Source organism: Pocillopora damicornis, chromosome 6 (genome assembly GCF_964200805.1).
Source record: "Pocillopora damicornis chromosome 6, jaPocDami1.2, whole genome shotgun sequence".
Taxonomy (NCBI): domain Eukaryota; kingdom Metazoa; phylum Cnidaria; class Anthozoa; order Scleractinia; family Pocilloporidae; genus Pocillopora; species Pocillopora damicornis.
The window spans coordinates 13,057,353-13,078,446 of NC_142675.1; the positions used below are offsets into that span (position 1 = coordinate 13,057,353).

Genomic DNA, 21,094 nt, shown 5'->3' on the forward strand with positions numbered 1-21,094 from the left:
GTTTGCTTCAGTGCTGAGCAAGCATTAAAGATGGTTTAGACTTTGAAACTCGGCTTCAACCAGAGGACGAGTGCAACATAAGAATTAAAGCATGAGCTCTGTTATGGGTTTATTTTCAGTCAGTCAAAAATAATGTTTTGAAATGATGCAAGTTTGATATTGCCATGGTCAATGAGTCGTACCATATACTACCAGAAAGCAGGTGTTTGCATTGGTCTTTTCAACGCTTTCATGAGTGTGGGAGTCATGGTACCAGCAAGATTTTGTATGAAAACTTTTTAAATATATTACAAAGATCTTTAACTCATAGCTTTTGATACTGATTTCCGTCGAAAGGTTTTCCCTAACGTTCGTTTTCTCTGTTCTACCGTTAGTATTAGCCTTTGCAAAAAGCTGGGTTTGCTCATGACGGTGATTATTAACCGTATCGAGATCGTCAAAGCTAATGAAGCGCAATGATAATAAATGAATAAAGGAGGCAAGTCTCTAAAGAAACTTTGGTGCTGTGGCGGTGTGAGAGTATAACAGGGTTATTTTGTATTGTCAACTGAGTTTATAACGTAAACTGGCCACCTTAAAGAGTTCCGAAGCTGAAGTGTCGAGCGTTAGCCCTCTGTCAGAGCGAATGGCAAAGGGTTAACGCTCGACAAGTCAGCTTTCAAACTCTCTACGGTGGCCAATATACGTTATCAACTCAGTTGATAATACTTGATTTTAGATTATCATTTTCACTATGTTCTCAGCTGGACTAGGTCATATAGGTGAGAATCAGAAGATTTATTAAATCCTCAACAAAAGCTTGACGAAGATCACTAATTTCGACATACAAACACAGAAATGTAAGAAGCAAAAATTATTGGATTGAAGCATTAGCTCAAGGTAGGAGGCGAATAAATAATTTCATTAATTTCAGACGACTTACTTGAGGCATTTCTCTTTCGTCAAAGAAGGCGACAGTTCGATAACCAGCCGCCAAATGCCGAGCGCCCTTCTCGCATTACTATTTACGGCTAATTCACTTGGTAACTGAACTGAACACCTTCGATCTCAGTTACTCTAGCTGCACAGGCAGCAACACTGACCTATGTTTTTCATGACAATGAGCGTGCATGATTTCCTGTTGAAATTCATAAAACAACCTTAGATATGTACTGATGGATAATACTCATCGTAGCATTACTTCACCTTATATTATTCTAGTCAGGTCGGATAATAATTTACAGAAGTAACTCTCTTCATCATAACTGAAACGAGCAGCTGTTCGTTTTTTAGAATGAGATGAAGGGTTTCTGATTTAAAAGAAGTAACCATAGTAAATCCATGAGATCAAGAAATTCAATTTTGCGCCTTAACGAACAACACGAGGATCGTAATCTTCGTCAAATTCTGGATCAGTCGACTGAAATAACTTAACTGTGTCTTCTTCAAAGTTGCCAGTTAGGTAGTCCGAGATATCTGACCTAGACACGATAAACATAATTAGCGCCTTGCGCGCCCACGCAGTAGTCCTGGCCGTCTCGATTTTCGTACTTTTTTCCTGCTGGGCATTGTTTGAAATTTCTTGTGATGCATTTTTTTGATGAACCATCCTTGCTGTAGGTATGCTGAACACTTGGTCCCGAGTAACACTCACCTAAAAAGTATTTAAACAATACAATAAATACGTCAAAAAGCCACCGGTTATATGTTTCACTTGAGTGATTATTAAATATTTTGAATAAACACTTAAGCTTGCAACTGAGTGCACATTAATGTTGTTTGTCTCACCGTGATTTTGCAATCCAAAGTATTCGTACCCAAGCTCCTGAGTAAGTTCAGCACACCGACAAAGTAGGTCACTCAAGTAAGTGTCGAGTTCTCCTAGTTGCGCTTTATGGCCGCTGTATTTGGTTGAGCTCTCATCCAAGTCAGTAAAAATAAGCTCTGGTATAGGCCTGGAAGAGGTTTGCATGTCAGCAAAACAGCCGACATTCTTGAACTTTGTGAAGCAACGTTTCCCTGAAAACACGAGATTTAATTCTTTAGAATTCGCTTTTCGAAATTTTATAAAAATTTATAGAATCTGCTTGAATCTAAAAGAAATTTATCTGTGCACAATTGGAGCAACCTATTGCACTCAGGCTTTTGCTTTTAGTCTACTGTTGGGGTGAAATGTCCCCACATTAATGCTTCAGGCCATCAAATAAATTGGCATACGCCCTAACACCATTCCGCACCATTTCATTCATTTCGCACCATTCCTACACCATTTCCGAAACTTTTCTCAGGAAATTCAAGTTTTAGTGAATGTGACCCGAAAACTAAGTTGAAAGGCTAAACTGCCGGTATTAGTAGAAAACATTGTCGAGTGTGTTCGTATCAATAGCTGCCCAACTCCTTTGCAATTAAATCTACCCGATGGCGTCTAAAATCACCCATTTTACCTTTGTCTCACATCGTTGTTCAGCTCTTGTTTACCACTCCAATTTCCAATTGGTTCAGAATCAAGCATTACATATTGTTTACTTTGCTTAGATCTCAGGGGTAACTCAGTTCGAGAAACAGAATATCTTTAATGTTTGTCGTAAAAATGCGATGTGTTGCACATTTACCTTGCTTGGCCTCACTTTCTTTAGGCATCCTGTAAATATATGTGGTAGTCGCGTTTCCGCCGCAAACATTCCTGTCGTTCGTATCACACTCAGCGAATTCCTTCGAGATGCAGAATTCAGACGAATCGTCTTTACTATACGTTATGTCTAAATTTTCTCCAGACCAACATTCACCTGGGTATCAAAAGAATTCTCTCGTAAACTTTCAGTCAGAATGAAAAATTTTGTAGAGATTAAGTTGAGGATTAATTCTAAGAATTTACGGTTAGCCAGTTTAGCTTTAAAAGTGACTTTCCATTGGTAGACTAAGGTTGGGAAACGTACTTTACGTTACAAAATAGAAAGGCTAAACATACAATACCTTAACAAGGACTCAACATGAAGCCAGTCACATAAAAGGAAATTTCAAATTGAATAAAGTGTTGTAGAGTTAAAGTTTATTTTCGACAGGCCGGGCTTTTTGAAACTAAAAGAACTGTCCTCTAATTACCACGGAAAAGCTGTATACGCAGCGAGTTTGTTGAGGAAATTAAACAAAAAGGATACAGGTAGGTCTAATAGCCAGCCACTGCTATTAAAACACTTTTTCATGGCTGTATTCCAAGGTGCAGAGGATTAACTGTAAGGACTGTAAGATCATTCATATATGGACAGTTTTTTGGTCGCCCTCGAACAATTTTTCTCAGTCCAGTATCTAGCATTGCAACAAATCTCTCACTGTTTGTTCACCCTTTGTTCGTTTCATATCACATCTGTGCGCCGTCCCATATTACATTGCAACAAATCTGTCACTGTTCGTTCACCCTTTGTTCGTTTCATATCACATCTGTGCGCCGTTCCATATTATGATCGTTCGTCCTTTTTACTCTTCATTCGCGGCTGCTCAACGTTCTTTGTTTCTTCGATATTTTTCCTGCCCTGATAATTCATTCCCGTCTATAATAATGATCTTTCCTAGAGTCTTGTTCAGGGCAGTTACTCGAATAGAGATTTCCTTGATGAAAACAAAGGCCGAAGATACTAAAAAGAGTCTTTTTGGACTTAAACCTACCAAAATTTTTAACCCCGAAGTAATAGAATCCTTCTGCTTTTGAAACCTGAGCACATCGGCAAACCACGTTCTGCAGATAACTGTTCCAGCTTCCCCAGTCTATTGGAACACCACTGAATTTAGAGTCTCTGGCGTCGAGGTCTGTGAACATCAATCTCGGCAAAGGCTTTTGACTTTTTATTGCGTTGAAACAACCTTTTTTGATGAATTGCACAGGACACTCACCTAAAAAGGGAAAGAGACGGAAAGTACATTCTTAACTGATCGGTGGATAGCTAACCAACATATCTCGTTCAATTCTGAACTTCTTCAGCTGGCAGAGGAAAAAACCGGCTATTCAGAGCAAGAGTTAAACATTGATGTGAGACATGCAAAATCAAACACTAACAAGATTATGGTTCCTTTTGGTTTTTCCCCCAGATGATTGCTTTGCTTTGAACAAAAGCATGCGAACCCGGTTATTTAGAATTAGGTGTGAAACCAGACCTTTACTACAGTCGGCATGCCTACCATCATAGTGTTCTTGATTCTTGACAAGTGCAACAGCCTTTGACGGTACCATTTTCGGTTGTGTCGCAGCTGTGGGTCAAATAAAAATTACTTCACCCTCTCATTAAACATGAAGTAGACTTGAAAAGAAGAGGAAGAAAATGATATGGTCTTTCCCAATGACAATTTCCAAAAAATCTTTGATAATATAGCAGGCGAAGACTGCAAGAATATGATCAACAGTTCTCAGTTTTTTTCAAGGCATGTCTCTGTTTACCAGTTCTTTCTATCATCACTGATTTTTAAGAAATAAATAACCACAAATTAGATGCCAACGTTGATTCCATGGGATTCTCTTGAGTTATGCAAGATTGTGTGGAATCTAGCCAAAGTAGCTTTTAGAGCTGTTTTGACCCGGTATAAATATTTCGGCAAGATTCTAGTTTCGTGAAGAATTAAACATACATTGTGTGGTTGTTTTAACCTTATGTGATCTTAAATTCTTAAAAGATCTATGAGTTCTTTTCTTTTTAACCGAAAAAACTTACCAGAGCACGATTTGTCGAGAAGAGCATTTATGATTTTGACCAGATCTGTGTATTGATCGACCATAAAAACGTGATTAACATCACCCATAGCTATAGACGTCAACTCGGGTTTATTTACTTCCTTTCCAACTCCAACTGCAATCACCACAACCTTCTTATCCTGTCACATGATCAGAAATTGAACATGTCCTTAAGATACTTTATGATTGAATAATGAAACACTGAAATAGAGAGGGTAATCTTTGTAACTCCCAATCCTATGAAGCGACGCAATGCTGGTTTTCCTCCCTTCAGTGAGAGAATATTATTACATATCAAGAAACATGCAGTGTATCCAACCCTGGTGGGTGATTTTTTACTGTTCAGCAATTTCAAGAAATGCCAAAGAACAAATTTATGGAGTTCTGGCTGGAGATACATGGCTTCCAATTTGTCCTTGATGAACGAAAATACCAAAAGAATACGAACAATTTGGATTAACAGTCAATTTGTATGTTGAAACTTTGAGTAACTATTTATCTTAGTTTTAAATACGAATTCATGATAATTTCGGTAGCCAGATTTACCAGCACGTCCCAACAAATACCTGAGGCAGTTTTAACTCAGAATCTCTTTTTGTTCTCCCGCTCGCGCTCAGCGCTGACATCAAATGGGTAAATAACTCGGTCCGTTACTCACGCTACGAGCTAGTAAAAGGTGCCTATTCCACAGATGCGACAAGAAATATCGTATTGATCAAGTTGGCTTTGATAAGCTGAATTTCTTAAATTTTGCATGAGCATTTTGACAAATTTGGCCTAGATTAAACATTTGCCCTAGCTGAGGAGAACACTAAGTAAACACACTATTTGGGTGACAAATAGTTACAAAATTTTTTTTCATTGTGATCTTATGCAAGCGAAAGAAGGGAATTTACACCACTAAAAAAAAAATGGCCAGGCGTGTGGTAAAAATGAACTGCATGGGGACAGTGGTTAACAAGAAGTAGAAAGAAACATATCAATTGTACAAAGGGTAATTAAACGTTATGTGATGGATATGTTAATGTCAACAGACTTGGACGCTCGAAAGAGAAGTACCAGCATGACCATGTAATGGGTACCTTGCCCTTGTTTAGATTATACACAACTGTTGAATTACAGCTAATACAATCATAAACGTAAGTAGTCCCCTTTCTCTTTCGTACTTTGTTCTACATCATTAATCAGCACTATATTTGATAACAAAGGGTAGAGGTAACGTAACAACTCCCTTTTACTCAGTACCTATCGGCCAACTCTGCGTTCGAAGTCAAGTTTTTTTCCTTAGTGGTTCAAGAATACAAAATGGGGGCCCCTCCTCTTACGATAAAGAACTGAGCCCTCACACTTCAGTGTGCTTCCACGTAGCAGATACGTCGTACTACAATGCTTAAAATGTACCAATACTTACCTCAAGAGGTTTTAAGACCACTGGGTATGGTTTACTCCTTTCAGGATCCGTTAACCCATCTGTGATAACAATGAGGACATCAGGCTTGTCAAACCGATCCCCTCCTTGCACAGAAAACAGTAGGGTGTTCGCAAGTTCGAGTGCTATATCGGTTCTTGTTCCCTCTCTCAAGTAAGGAAAACTCTTTATCTTTTTCTTTAGACTTTCGGCGTCGTGATATTGAATGTCTTTAAAGCTGAATTGCAGTTCAGCATCACTGCTGTAAACTATACTTCCAAAATGAGTTCCCTTCTGTGACACTTTAAAGTGTTCTGTCAAGTTAGCTACAAACTGTAGACAGAGCTTGTAATTAGGTAGTTTGACACTCTCAGAAGCATCAATGATTACACCGATATCCAGCGCTTGTTCGCAAACTGTAGACAAATAAAACAGGAATAAACGTGAATAAACCTTCCAAGTCTGAGGTTTCCCACCAATTCGTTCAGAATCAAAAAAAATTTGGCCAACTAGCTAACATTCCTTTTCCTCGTACATTGAACTTACCTGGTGGTTTTGGTGTAGGTGGTGTAGGTGGCAAAGGAGTGGTAGTAGGTACTGCAAATGAAAAAAGAAAAGTTTTTTGCTCAAGTACCATTTATAAAAAAAATACGAACCGGAAAGAAAATGCCTCTTTGGCTTCAAGGCAGGAGAAAAAAAATTCCAACGTGAGGTTCTCAGAAAGCAATATCTCTACAGTGTCAAATTATGATCCTATCGTGACGCATTATATACACAGCGGCCCAACGTCGAGCATGCGCAAGGGGTTCCTTACAGCCGGAAACGCACCAGTTTCCGGCGAATTATTGCAAAGGAAAACAGTAGGAAAACAGTACTATTTCATAGAAATAACTGCTGTTTCGCCTTGTGAGCCAAAAAGACTTTTATAGAAATTTGTTAAAAGGAAAATAAATTAGGGAAAAGGAAACTCGTTTGTGTCAAAACTGCTGTAACTTTTTGAACACAAAGCTCATTCAAGCACGGGTATCCTGCTGATTCACCTTTCCGTTTTGGACTACATCAATAAAGTTCTTGCGGTTCTAAAACCGTGACTTTCTAGCTTGTGTGGTTTTTGTAACTCGTGTGAGATAAATTTGGTTCTGGCAACCTGAAAGCACGCCACCTAGTAGTGACAACGTTCGCATGCGCAGACGTTTGACTGTTGTATTCATATTACATGGCTGGAGCTTGTGGCCGATATGACGCGAGCTCTTCGAGGGGAAAAATGGTAAGGGCCAAAAATACCCAGAAAGAGTAAATTGTATTACATACAGCTAAAATTATCTGAGCAAAAATTAAAAGCTCTACAGCGAAATCCGTAGGTGTCCTCGCCATTCTTTTCTTAAGAGAAAATATCAAACCATGGCCAATCTATATTAACCTCTCCACCACTCCGTCTCGGAAAAACGTACACTTACCCACAGTTAAGCAACTAGCGCTACAAGTGGTCACCACACTCGTGGAGGTTGCCGTAAGTGTTTTAGTTTGTGTTAAAGTTTGGTTGTGAGTATTGGTCAAAGTTTGGGTCAAAACTGCTGTACTGGTTGCCGTCAGTGTTTCCGTCGTCTTAGCAGTGCTTGTTGCCGTCAAAACAGCAGTACTGGTGGCTGTGGCTGTAGATGTTGTTGTAGCAGTAATAACATTTGTTGCATTATACGTTGAAGTTGAAGTTTGGGTTGCTACTGTGGTAAGAGTTTCAGTTAATGTTTTTGTCGCAAGATGAGTGGTATTAACTGTGTTTGTTGCAGTGGCTGTGGTAAGTAAAGTGCTTGTTGTAATTCCTGTGCTAGTCACTGTGTCTGTTTCAGTTGTTGTCAAGGTGTGTGTGTTAGTTTTGTTTGCAGTTCTCGTCACAATGTTTGTACTTGTCGCTGTTGTTCTTATCACATCTGTAGTAGTTAAAGTATGAGTGTCAGTAGTGTTTACTATCCTTGTACTTGTAGCTGTCAGAGTCTTCGTGCTGGTTACTGGCAGGTGACTTGTTGTTACAGCTGTGCTTGTTTCTGTGGTGTGATGGGTGCTGGTGGCTACTTGTGTATTTGTAGTGGTCAAGGTTGAAGTTGCGGTGACAACATCTGTCTGTGTGTGAGTCTGTGTGGTCAGTGCTGTATTTGTTGTTGTCTTCGTGTTAGTTATGGTAGCAATCGCTGTACTTGTCTCTGTTTGAGTGCTGGTTGATACTAAAGTTTTTGTGTCAGTCGCTGTCTTGGTAACTGTTGTTAGGCATGGGCCGGGTGTGGAACATGAATTGTTGGTGGATGCTGATGGATTAGGAGGAGGAACACAAGTCGCATAAACTGCTACTTTAACGCAAATAGATGGAAAGCTGCATGTAGGCATAGGGCACAGAGAATATCGTCGAGGCAGTGATACTGGTTCAGCTACTGGTGCTCCTTGTCCTCTGAGTTTCAGTGCTGGTAAAGTTTGAGGAGTGCTGTGAGTCGTTGGTGGAGCAGGTATTCTGGTACCAGTCTTTTGGTATGCATTAAATTGGTTCCACATAGGTTCCGACCACGAAACAGACATGGGTAGAGAGGAAGAATTTGCTGGGTTTTCTTTAAAAAATAAATGAAAAGTCTCATTAGATTTAGTGCTTCGGTAATGGTGAAAATTCATAAATATTAGTGATTTTCCATCCTCACTTCCCTTCTGACATTGATTGAATCATTGCCTCTACTAACGTTGAGAATTAAACATGCGTGATATGAAAGACAGTAAATTTTGAGTGCGCTCATGAAATGGAAAGGAAAGTTCATTTCATGAACGCGCTCAAACTCAACCATCTTTTTTTATATTATTTTCTGAACGACACATTTAACATTACGGATCCTCACAGCATGCAGGAAGCTTGTTACAACATAACTTAATTTATAGTTTAGGATGAAGAAGACGGCTAAGCCCTATCTGTATGGTCTCAGGTACACGAGGCAACCAGGCTCCTCCTCGAGACAACTTAACGGAGCTTTGATATAGGGTTGTGAGTTATAACAGCTGTCCCCTCACCAGCCGTGGGGTGAAAATGAAACCTGCCAATCCGTCACGATAGTGACAGATTGGCAGATTACATTTTGTACAAAATGGCAGACCGAAGGAAAGGATTAACAATCAGTATTGAGTTTTTGCTTCCACGTCTGACCGAAGTATTATCGATGGTTGTTAATATTTTCCTGGCGCTACTTTTTACCCAAAAAGAAATACTTATTGCCTAAGCCTCGGGTCAGGAAGGTGAGCTGAAGTGCTTGGATAAGAATAAGTTGTCCCGCGCGCCTGACAGGGTTACTTTACCAGTTAAGGCGAGACAACTCGTCCTCCCCAGTGTAATGTATATGGTCTATAATTGTGTAATCAGAAGGGTTCAATCAAACTCTTTCGGCCCGCAAAAGTCGGTCAACCTGCACTAAAAGGTTACGAAGAACCAGTCACATAAAAGCAATTTGTCATGGCCACAATCAGCGGGGTGGAATAGTTTTATTGACGAGAGTCTACATCAAGGAAAAAAAATCGAAGAATTATCTTTGTTATTCGAGACCATTTTTTTAAACATGTAAAGTTCACCGTAACTAGTATTTGCATATAAACTCATACGTTTCACGGCCTTAAATGATGACTTCTCATTGATTAAGCTAAATCTTTATGCCCTGCGGTTTGGCATATTAAGGGACAACCAACAATCTTAACACCTGCAATCTAAAGTTACCGAGCTGCGATAAACAAGTATCAAGGCTGTCTGACAACGACAAAGGGTTGCAAAAACTGTGGAACCTACTGACTTACAGGATTTGTCAATTTACTACATATCTCTCTTTGATTACGTCTCATTCTTCTTTCTCTTTACAACTCCTACGCTTGTTCAAAAATGGTGACAGATTTTATCAAATTTATGAATAGTTAACGCATTTCTGCTGACAAGAATATCAAATTATCTTCCACACGCAATCTAAAACAGAGTGAGCGAGATGATAAATTATTGTTATTCCCCATTTATGAACTTCAATAGTGACTCTTTTAACTCTTACTTTGCATGATTTCAAAACAATATTTTCCAGAGGGACAATAGAAATGAATCTATATATAAGTCCATCGAAATCAACAATGTTAGCTTGAAGTGGAATGAACATTAATCACGATAAATAGAGATGAAGAAACCAAGCTTATGGAAACATTTTCCCCCAAATTATTAATAGAAGAGAAATTGTTATTGTGTCAGTGTAGCCAGAGACATTCTGTTATTCATTTCAGGGAGGGGGTGTCCAGTGCATGTAAAGCGAGAAAGCACAAACCTTCTCTTTCGTTAATGATCAAAACATACCTTTACGGAAATCAGCGTCAGACTTTCCTGATATTGATAGATATGTAAATAAAAAGGCCAGAAAAAATGATGCATTCATATTAGATATACTTCAATATTGCCATTCAGGAGATTTCATAAATTGAACTGATGTTTTCCAACTGTCAGTTTGTCATGGACCAGTGAATTTCTCAAATATTACGTAAACATATTTTTGCCCATAGGCACATAACCTACCATAGTGCGTCCAACGAACGCTGCCTGAAATTTTCCGTTCTGTTTAATGAACACAAAATTTAGTCCGGCTAAAGATTATTTAGCGCCGTTTATACCGGGTAGATTGTCGGCAGTCTGAAAGTACAAATTCGGTTATATAACAACATACAACTGGACTTCTGATACAAACGAACAAAACTACTGGAGGAGGGTACTCGTGACCGGCTAACCTGTCTGTTACAGTTTAATCAACCTTTCTTTATACATCTTTTTGTACCAAATTTACTTCTTACTAAACGAGCGCAAGGGCCGCAGTGGAGAATGTTGGCCCAAGTTCGTGGCAGTCGGGACCGAGTGCAGCGGGGTCCGTGCAAAAACGACGGAGGGCCAATCATCCCCAATAAGATCCAGTAGAGCAAGCGAGGTGACTAAGTAATTTATCATATGGCACTCGGACCAAACTTGATTAATTTGAATTTGCCGGCTTTAGAAAACAAAAATACACGGTTTATGACCGTGGAAACGGTCCGTCTGGAAAAATCCTGACCAATTAAATCGTTTGAGAGACTCGCCCTAGTGAGAGCATGAGGGTGAGGCGAAATATTAAGTAATAGCAATAGAAAATAGTGTTTTATCATTTTCTCTCGATAACAGCGAGTCTCGGTCAAATCCAAAAGAGACAGAAAGGTACAATATTTTATTAGACATAATAAAAAGCACCATGTTTAGAATCATGTTCTTCACAGAGTAATCCGGACGTGGGTAACAGTTTTGTCACTATGGCGTTGAAAACAACCATTTTGACTCGTATTAAGGTAATGGAAACTTTTTTCTTTACGGGGCGTGTCCCGCTCGACTTCGATAAGGTAAGATTGCCTGACAGATCCAAGACTTACGTCAGATGACGGTATTATAGCTCGGTCATGCAAAGAAATGTCCAAAGTCTATTAAGATAAAGAAACTGCATACCCCGAAAAAGCCAGCATGCCTTTCCACTTCCAAAATGGGTAATCCGGCTATATATTTTGGCTTGTGGGCTCAGTAGTCTCTTAGGATCGTCGGATCAATATCAGTATCTGGGCTACTGCCCACCTACCCCTCCCCTCACTCAACAACAGTCAATTGACAACAAGTTAAGGTTAATGTTGAGTTAGGGGAGGGGTAGGTGGGCAGTTGCCCAGATACTGATATTGATCCGACGATCCTAAGGCAATTCACACTCGGTAAAGATTTTAATGTCGTCAGTCAATTCACACGCAATTTATCTGACCTCTAATTGTCTATAACAAAAGAAAGCTGGTGGATGCAAGAATCGGACTGCCTCGTAAGGTTTTAATTTGTCAGATAAATCGGACCGTTTTGAATTTCCGAAAAGTAAGAGCAATTAAGTTGTTTGTATTCTCTGGTTCCAGCCATATCCAACATAAACCACTTGACACTTTAAATTAGCCTGTTGATTGCTGTACTTTTTTATTTTCTTCGTACTAATAAAGAGAGAAGACAAAGTTAGTCTTTTCCCTTCCCACACAGATGTCATCAACCAAGGCGTTACATGTTTTAAATCCTCGACCAATGCATTTATCTGCCTCTGAAGGTCCATCCTTGCTGAATGTTTCGCCGGCTTCAGGCCCCGACCAGCACTCACCTTAGGAACAATAAAAATTGCTTTGAATCAAACAGTAGCCGGTACTTCGGGTTCTGGCAGAGAATATATTTTGTGGGAAATAGAGAGCGTAATAGGATTAATTTTTTGTCGGTTTTTGGGATTCAGGGGATCCAGCGAGAATAGAACGTCACGTGGAATTTTGTTCTTTAACTGATGGAAATATACATGTTTTAGATGAATAAACGATGCGATCTTAAAAGTTTTGGTGTTTAGGTTTAAGGAAACAAACATTATATGAAGTTTTAAGATGATATCTATCTGAATTAACTATACGAAACTATCCAGAGTCACTAGTTACAATGTTTACAAATTGGACGGTAACTTTTCAGCTACCTTCCTCTACGTTACAATGTCTTGTCAAGCAAAATTAGGGCTTGAAAAAAAAACCCGTATCAGTGATTTTATTGTGCAAGTGTGTTCTGTCGCACGTGTTCACCTACCGTAATGCTGCAACCCAAAGTGGGAGTATTTCTTTTCCTTTGCCTTCTGGGCACAGAGACACACCAACTCATACAAGTAAACGTCCCATTCTCCCCAATTAATTTCAGTTCCGTTATTTTTGGAACTTTTTCGGTCGCGATATGTAAGAAGCAGTTCACCGAGTGGTCGAGCATTCTGCTTCTGATTATCCTTAAAGCAGCCAACAGGTTTAAAAGGAACTGAACAACGTGCATCTGAAAAAGCCCAAAAACCACAGTGGTATGACATATTCCTAAGAAGTCACAAAGTGGTTAATGGATGGTTTTAATAAAACGCTGTAAATTAAACTAAATGAAAATAGTTATCAATAGACTGAAATAAGGTAACGACAGCTTGACTGATTTTCGAGCACGTACTTGCTGAGTTATGAGAAGCAACCAGCTGAGACCATAGCATGGGCCACTTATCTCATTCAGATCAAGAGTAAGGATAAATTCCATCGTTCATTTGTTGTGGGTCACTCGTTTGTCTGCATGCTACCTGGTAATCACAGTCCTTCGACATCTTAAATAGAACTCAGTATATTCATTGGAAAAGTGCCAACATTTTTTTTTTTACATCTGAAGCACGATCCACGTCGATACATATTCTCTACGGGGCTCATTTATTCATTTATCTATTCTAATTGGTAACTTGGTTAAACCTTAAGTCAATATATTAACGAAAACGACAAAGATTCATCAACTTGACTGACTGCGGACTTTCTGTTCAAGAATGCAATGCTGAAAGCCCTACAAACTTAGGGCAAGAATTCATTATCAACGAACGCGTAATATTCCATTGAGATTTTGTTATATCCTCCTTTGAGAACTGGCTGTAATCATCTACCTTATTCTGTGGAAAGGAATTGTGAGTTTCTCCGTTCAAATGGTAAAACGAGAAGCATGTCTGCTTAGTAATTTCTGTAAAAGCAACGCCTGCTAAACTGCACGTAACGATATTACCTTCACTCTTTATTGTGGTGTAAACATAGTTTACGAAGAGTTTTCCTACACACTCTATGTCTGTAGATTTTGGATCCTCAGGGCATGGCTGATAGTCGCTGGTCAAACAGCTGTCTGCTGAAGCAGGTCCAAGTTGGTTATATGTTTCAGCGGCCTCTGGACCTGACCAACATTCTCCTGTTCAGAAGGATATGCCCAGAGAGAAGTTGATATGAACGTTCAAGCAATGCTTGGATATTTCAATCTCCATCAAACTTTGAGGTGAACAAGTTCTGCTATACAGATTTCATAGGCAATGACAGCAATTCAACTCAATTGCGAGAGCAGTTGAGCAATATACAAGAGCACTCGCAGGAGAAGTAAAACAAGTTCACATGCATGAGTGTTATCATATAGAATGTGTCATTCTATAAGTATATGCTTAAGGAACAAGAGTTTCCCTGAAGTCGTTTACCATTGGAAGCTCACATTATTTATGGAGGTAAAATCCAAAAACGTCTGGTGATCAATAACCTTAGTCAACTGAGTTCTTGCTACTTAAATAATACTTGATTGTGAATATATGAAAATCATGGATTTGAACTGCGGACAAAGACGTGAATATGAAGGCGATCTTCGCAGTAATGAACACTACTTGAGCAGTAGTGAAAATAAAGTCTGAAAAACTTCAGGCTTGTACGGGATTTGAACCCATGACCTCTGCGATACCGGTGCAGTGTTCTACCAACTGAGCTAACAAGCCAAACTGTAGGGCAATGGAGGTTCCTTTACTTTCCCGGTAGTTTTGTTTTTTGGTTCCAACCTCTCCACCTATCAAAGTTTTCGTTAAAATAGCATTTTTCTATAATATTGTTCAAAATTAAACCTCCTCACCATAAAACTGTAAGCCAAAATGGGTGAACTTGTTTTCTGCAGCCTTCTCCGCACATCTGCATGCTAACTTTGGCAAGTACGCGTTCCAATTCCCCCAGTCTATCTTAATATTACTGTAAACAGGAGACTTGGAATCGCGATCAGTTAATATGAGTTTATCTAAAAGCCGAGGGCCCTTTTTGTTGTCTTTGAAACATCCGAGTTTGTGATATTCTACTCCACATGTTGGCTCAGCCTCTTCAAACAAGAAAAAGAGAAAAGTGCGTAAGGCAAATAACCTCCCACTGAGGTAAGACATCGTCTAAAAATGGACACTACATACATACATAGATACAGACGTACATTCATATATGCATACTACAGACAGACATACATGTATGCATATAATTGGCTCAGCCTCTTCCAACAAGAAAAAGAAACAAGTGCGTAAGACAAATAACCTCCCACTGAGGTAAGACATCGTTTAAAGATGGACACTACATACATACATACATACATACATAAATACATACATACATACATACATACATACATAGATACATACGTACATTCATATATACATACTACAGAAACAGACAGACAGACATACATGTATACATATGTGACTATGACAAAAACATGATAGACTGTTAGCCAACACATCCTTACCGTTGCAGACGACCGAACTTGAATTAGCAGTTCTGTGACCAAATTGTTATGCAGGCTCAGGGTGATCCTCCAGGAGCGTGTTACCTTGCCTAATTTTGGTTACCCTCCATTTTTCTTCACTGAAGTAGATTTGGTGGGAACCAAGAATATAATAATCTCTTGGTGTGAATCTATCACCGGCAATGAGATTCTTACTTTCAACATCATGTTAACATGATGTTATTTTAACTGTTAAAATTATATACTCCTAGCTCTTACTGAGATGTCCTGTTTTACGTTACCTGCTCTTTGTACTTCATACACGAAGTTGGTTTCCTTTTCTCCAACGCATATCTTTGAATCAGAAACATCGCACTTCTCAAAATTACTCGTAATGCATGTATTTTTGGCACCAGCCCTGTTGTACGTCTCTTGCGCCTGTGGACCAGACCAACACTCGCCTGTAGAGAAAATAAGTTACTTAACCTTAAATTGAAATAATATGTCGTGTTTGAGTTCTAATGACTCTTGAAATAATAAACTTTGGAACAAGAATTAACCAGTTTAGCACGAAGAAAAGGTTTTCAAGCGACAGGCTTGCACTAAAAAACTAATACAATTTTGGAACATATGTCGAGCGAAGGGTTTTTATCAAGACCGCCAAACTTTACCCGAAATTTAGCTTGTTTCATGGCCTACAAGGACTCATCTTTTTTGTATTTGGCGTCAGACCTTGGTATCAATTCTGTTGATGATTATGTCACTTACCGTAGAACTGGATACTGAAATATGCATAATTGCGAACTTTTGCTTCCTTTGCACAACGGCAGACGAGGTCGTTAATGTAAGAATTCCAGTCCTGCCAGTCGACTGATTTACCACTAAACTTCTTAGTCGCTGAGTCGCGGTCGGTGAAAAGCAACTTTGGAAGAGGGCGTGGGAGTTTCATGTCATCCTTAAAACAGCCTACTTTAGTGTACTTAGCAGGACATGCTGTTACATCAGAGGAAAAAGAAAAACCAATTTCATAACCAAAAATTCCCAGAATATTCTTGTTAAAATATTAACACCATTAACTAGGAGATGAATTTAGGAAAATTTTTTTAGTGAATGAAACATGCATACTTGGAGGAAAAAGACTCACAGATTACAACAAGTACGAAAACAACGATTATTTATCGCGCGAAGAATTTTAATTCATGTTAATATGGCGCTCGAAGGGTGGCAGGGGATGGGATCTCGTCGTCTTCATTGATTTTGGAGTAAATTTGGTATGGATATGTCGTTTACCGAGAAAGTGTGAAAATTGAGTTGATGCTTAATCGCAGCCTAATCGAAAAAAAGGAGCGAATTATAGGTAAATAAGGAGTACAGTCTATACTGAGAGATGATAGTTAACACGGGGTACAAACAGGAGAGGAAAGCGAGAGGCTTATGATTCCAAAGAAAACCGTAGACAACAACATGAGCAAGATCAAATGGTAAGATAATCCAGAGGGTGACACAAATGACGTAAGTTCAAGACTTCACTTTCTGAAAAAAATCATCGAGCTTTGCCGTAGTTTTATGATACTGTTACTTTCATTGGTTTAAATTCTATATCTAAAAGGAGCATGTGCATACTTACTTGAGCTGACTGGTTCGACGGCAGCAACATACAACACTGGAGACTCGGGAGACTGGGGCTCTGAAACAAACATGTTGAATGGCAGATATGCAGTTAGGGGTTCTCGAAGATTTATCATAAAATAGGGATAATTATTAGCATTAGAGCTTCTTTTCATCATTAGACATCATCATTATCATTCAGTTATCAATACCATAAAGTTCATTTGTATAATGTGCTACCCTTTTTTTACTTTTGTGCTACAAGTTATAATCAATATAAGTATCTATCAAGAAAAAAAAAAGAATTGAAAAGATGAATTTTTCTTTCAAATTTCTATATCTCTAATTTATTTTAGAACAAAGTATAGCGCTTGGTTTGTACCTTCTGCTAAGCAAACGACCCGAGTTATTGAATCCACCATATTTAGGACCTCATTATAATCCTGGAAATAAATTACGTTTTCATTTGTCGGTTCAGAGGCCATAATGTTCAACTCCTCACTGTCAACCAACATGCCAACACCTACAGCAATCACATGTACCCCTATGGTTCTCAGGCTGGCCATAGGCTCCTGAATTAGTTCTTTTCCTTGCTTGTAGTTTAGTGGTGTCGTTTGACCATCAGTCAATATCAATAGCAGTTTTTTCGCGAAAGTTCGGTCGATTCGCTGAAATATTTCAGCCGCCTTCTTCAGGGCTAACTCTGTTCTCGTGATTCCGTTTTGAGAATTGTTTTTCAGGTTATTTAACTTCCATTCCAAAAGCTTTTGGTCGCTGGATGGTTCAATAACCTCATTAGCAATCTCACTGAAGTCAATGACTCCTATGCGACTTTTTGCATTCAAGGAAAGTAACTTCTTGCCGAGCTGCGAGGCAAAATCTACGCTTTTATCCCAGTTTTCTTTAAGCACACTACCAGACGCATCCAAAGCTATTACGATATCCAGCGGTGAGTTGCATAATTTTCCTACAAACGAAATAGAAATTTGTCAGGAGTTGCATTAAGCGAGCCACTTCAACGATTAAGTTCTCACATAAGGAAAAACCAGTTAGAGTAATAAATTTCCTATTAGAGGATTGAAAAAGTAATTTAAACAAGAACAACGATGAGTTTTTTTGTCCTCAAGAGTTACAAGTAGATTGCAGCAATTATAAACTACACAGAGAGTACAGGCTGTCCTTAATAACCATAAAAGGTTAGAAAGATAGGACAGCCGCTCTTAGGTATTTAATTGATAGATACTATGTTAGGGTTAGGTACCAGCCGTTCAAACACACCTACCCAAAACACAAAAAGCAGAAAAAAAAAATAAAAGCGAGAGGAATAACAGCAAAAGAAAATTAGAAAAATGTCTGAGGAAAAAACTTTTCAATAAGAATAGATTTCAGCTTTTCCTTGAAAGGTTTTAGGGGGAGGAATTTTATCTCACCGCTTACCTGTATGTTAGTCCAAATTTTAGGACGCACTTTAGGTGTGACATTTTACCAATTATTAAATACTTCTACTAGAAGTAATATCTATCGTTGTCACCTAAAAATCCGATCAAAGTTTTTCTTTTTCTTTGTTTAAAAAGTCTTCTCTGCTAATGATTATGTAAACCTCCTTTAACGAAAACCATGGTTCCCTCCTACCCCATATTTTCCCTTTTCTACACACTTCAAGACATGAACCAAGCTGAACAGTCAAAACAACAAATATCTGTTGGTTACATCCGTAGAAAGGATGATTATAATTACCTTAATTTTAGTGTTTAGTTACGAGTCTTTTTACGAAATGAATTTGTCAGTGATTGTGTGCTCCAAACCTTTTGATAAATTGCTTATCATTCCACTACTCCTTTTTAAACTCCATTTGTTATCATCGGTTTACGGATGTCAGTTCGCCCAATTGCACTGCCGCCTGCTTCAAGTTCGTCCCCATCACGAACATTTCTCTCCACGAGAAGAAATTCACCACTAAACCTTACTCCTATTCGAATTTTTTGTCCAAAAAAACGTCTCTCTACTCAGATGAAATCAAAATGGGAGGGGTAAAATTGAGAAGAGACGGAAACTTTGGGAACTCCACATGTCAATTAAAGACGCGCTTCAGTCAACATTAGTCTTAAAACGGATAAACAAAATAGCAGAATTCGTGAAACCAGTAAACAATGACGACAACAACAACGGCCGTAAGATTTGAACAATGACCGAACAAAACAATGACACCTGTACATGGAGAGCGACTAAGTAACAAGAAAGTGGCGACAGGGATGGGACGAAAGAGTTGTTAGGTTTGATAATCAAAGTATAAAAGTTTCTAAAATTAGACACACTTATCCGGAGGATTACACAGGAAATATGTTTAATTTGGCACCTAACAACTGAATTGATACCTAGAAATCCTCGTCTTATAAATTATTGATGGTAGTCTTAAAGCTGACCACAAAACATGACCAACAAATTTTAATGCTGTTCTCATTGTTATCTTCATGTCGTTAGCCTTGGTGGACGATGAAATTTTCGTCAAATAAATGCTACGTTTGAAATGAAAAACAACTTGCAAAACGTAAAGTATTCTTGAACTTGTTTGATTTGTTGACAGGTTTTACAGGTGGACATTACATACGACTCAGAACGATTTTTCACAATAGCATATTTTGTTAAAGTAATTCCAAAAAATCACTAATTCCAAGAAACCACTTTTAAATAGTGCAGCTTTTTACTTTTCGAACTAAACATTAGTTAGTCCTCGGTTTGATTAGAGGGGTGGACACCAGCTTGTTAAGCCAACAAAACATGTAATTTTATATGGAATTACGGTTATCAGCTCTTACTTGGTTCCTTTGCGCCGTTTGTATTCATTATTACCACCTACTGAGGTCAAATTAAGGGGAATATAAACAGTTGCTCAAGAAATGGAAAATTTTGGCAGTGACGTGCAATACTGACGAGCACTATGATTAGACTCAGCAAAAAGAGAAAGAGTTTGAATCCTTAGGTTGATGGCAAAAATCACAGTCTTCTCACCTGATTTCTGTGTTGATGACGACTGCAAGCCTATTAGAAAAACCCACACAAAATACAAATGCGTCAGCTGAACTGCCATCGATATAAACCAAATCAACTTTAAATCATGAACTACAGATGAACCACAGGGCAAATGGATCGACAAATTACGGATACAATAACCAAAATCAAATTTGACACTTTGCACCAAATTAATTACATGGCTGAGTTCTTTATTGGTTGGCTAAAAATTGAGTTGTAAACATACCTGTGTGTTATTTTGTATCTTGACACATGTAGTTTGCACTGTCGCCTGTAAGTTTAGAAACTTAGCTATTAATGAATTCCTCCCCCAAAGGCCCTCCAAATCGTTAATTAAAAATTATTTCTACAGGTTATTCTAAACATGAAGACCACATATGACCTACCGTTGTGTAGATAAGCCTCCACTCGTGCCCAATAAAACAGCTTGTTAATCTTGTGACAAATTTGATTCCAAAATATACAATCAGTGAAAAAAATATGAATTTTTAAGATGGGAGTTGAGTTGACCTGTGAGATTTTCAACTAATCGAAGAGCGCCTGGTATTCAGGGTTCGTTGACGGAATTCTACGTTTAAGTAACAGGAGAGAAAATTCCTTGTCTGATATGAAAGGAGAGCTAATAAAAAATGGAGAAAGATATTAAAAAGTCAATTGTAACTCCTCTGTTTCCTACTGACAAAGCGGTTAAGATTTCCTCTAGATTTCTTATATTCTCCTTTCCCTCTTTCTACCCTTCTTTCGTCCTTCCTTCCTTCTTTCCTTTCTTTCTTTCTTTTCTTCATTTAGTTTTTTCTTCCAAGCTTTTTTTTTCTTTCCTTTTATCTCTCTGCTGTTTTCTTTCCTTCATACGTCATTAGCCGTTCATTTTTCGCAAATGACGCCAATGATATTTTGAACAATGTTAGCCAGCCATTTTTTCGGGAATGATGTCACTGATATTTTGATCTATGGAAATTTCTTTAAAAGGCAGCAGTAATAATTCGCGAATAGCTATCTTTGATCATTAAGTACTGAGCAGAGTGAATAATGTACATTTTGTATGCAATGCAGAATCAGTTACAAAAATAGCGGACCAGTTTTAAAAGCTGGTGTTTGGACCAATACACAAAAGGGTCACAAAAGGGTCATAGTTAGAAGGCGAATATGATCAAATTGGTTGAGAATTAAATCAAAATAGAAAGAAACATGCTTTTTTGCTAACGTCTGTTCACCC

At 38.5% G+C, this 21,094-nt stretch overlaps 1 protein-coding gene across 1 annotated transcript; it reads right to left on the reverse strand.

The window, feature by feature from the left end:
• Positions 1-758: 758 nt before the first annotated feature.
• Positions 759-20,034, reverse strand: LOC113685529 (uncharacterized). The gene is made up of 19 exons (XM_089210828.1): positions 19,858-20,034; positions 17,231-17,815; positions 16,868-16,927; positions 16,009-16,233; positions 15,543-15,701; positions 14,614-14,850; positions 13,741-13,917; positions 12,757-12,990; positions 12,136-12,295; positions 9,539-9,543; positions 7,565-8,701; positions 6,654-6,704; positions 6,111-6,523; positions 4,680-4,839; positions 4,153-4,221; positions 3,643-3,867; positions 2,592-2,765; positions 1,768-1,998; positions 759-1,633 (listed from the first exon to the last, which is right to left on the reverse strand). Exons 1-19 carry the CDS (start codon positions 19,934-19,936, stop codon positions 1,461-1,463), a joined length of 4,554 nt encoding a protein of 1,517 aa, XP_089066954.1. The 5' UTR covers positions 19,937-20,034; the 3' UTR covers positions 759-1,460.
• Between the last annotated feature and the right edge of the window lie 1,060 nt (positions 20,035-21,094).

Bases quoted from the DNA above. Each gene is read 5' to 3' on its own strand.
- LOC113685529 (XM_089210828.1), bottom strand. From the start codon at position 19,936: ATGGCAGTTCAGCTGACGCATTTGTATTTTGTGTGGGTTTTTCTAATA. The intron at 6,524-6,653 runs GTAAGTTCAATG...ATTTGTCTACAG, and splicing joins ACCTACACCAAAACCACCAG to TTTGCGAACAAGCGCTGGAT. The intron at 4,222-4,679 runs GTAAGTTTTTTC...TTTGACCCACAG, and splicing joins TCTCGACAAATCGTGCTCTG to CTGCGACACAACCGAAAATG.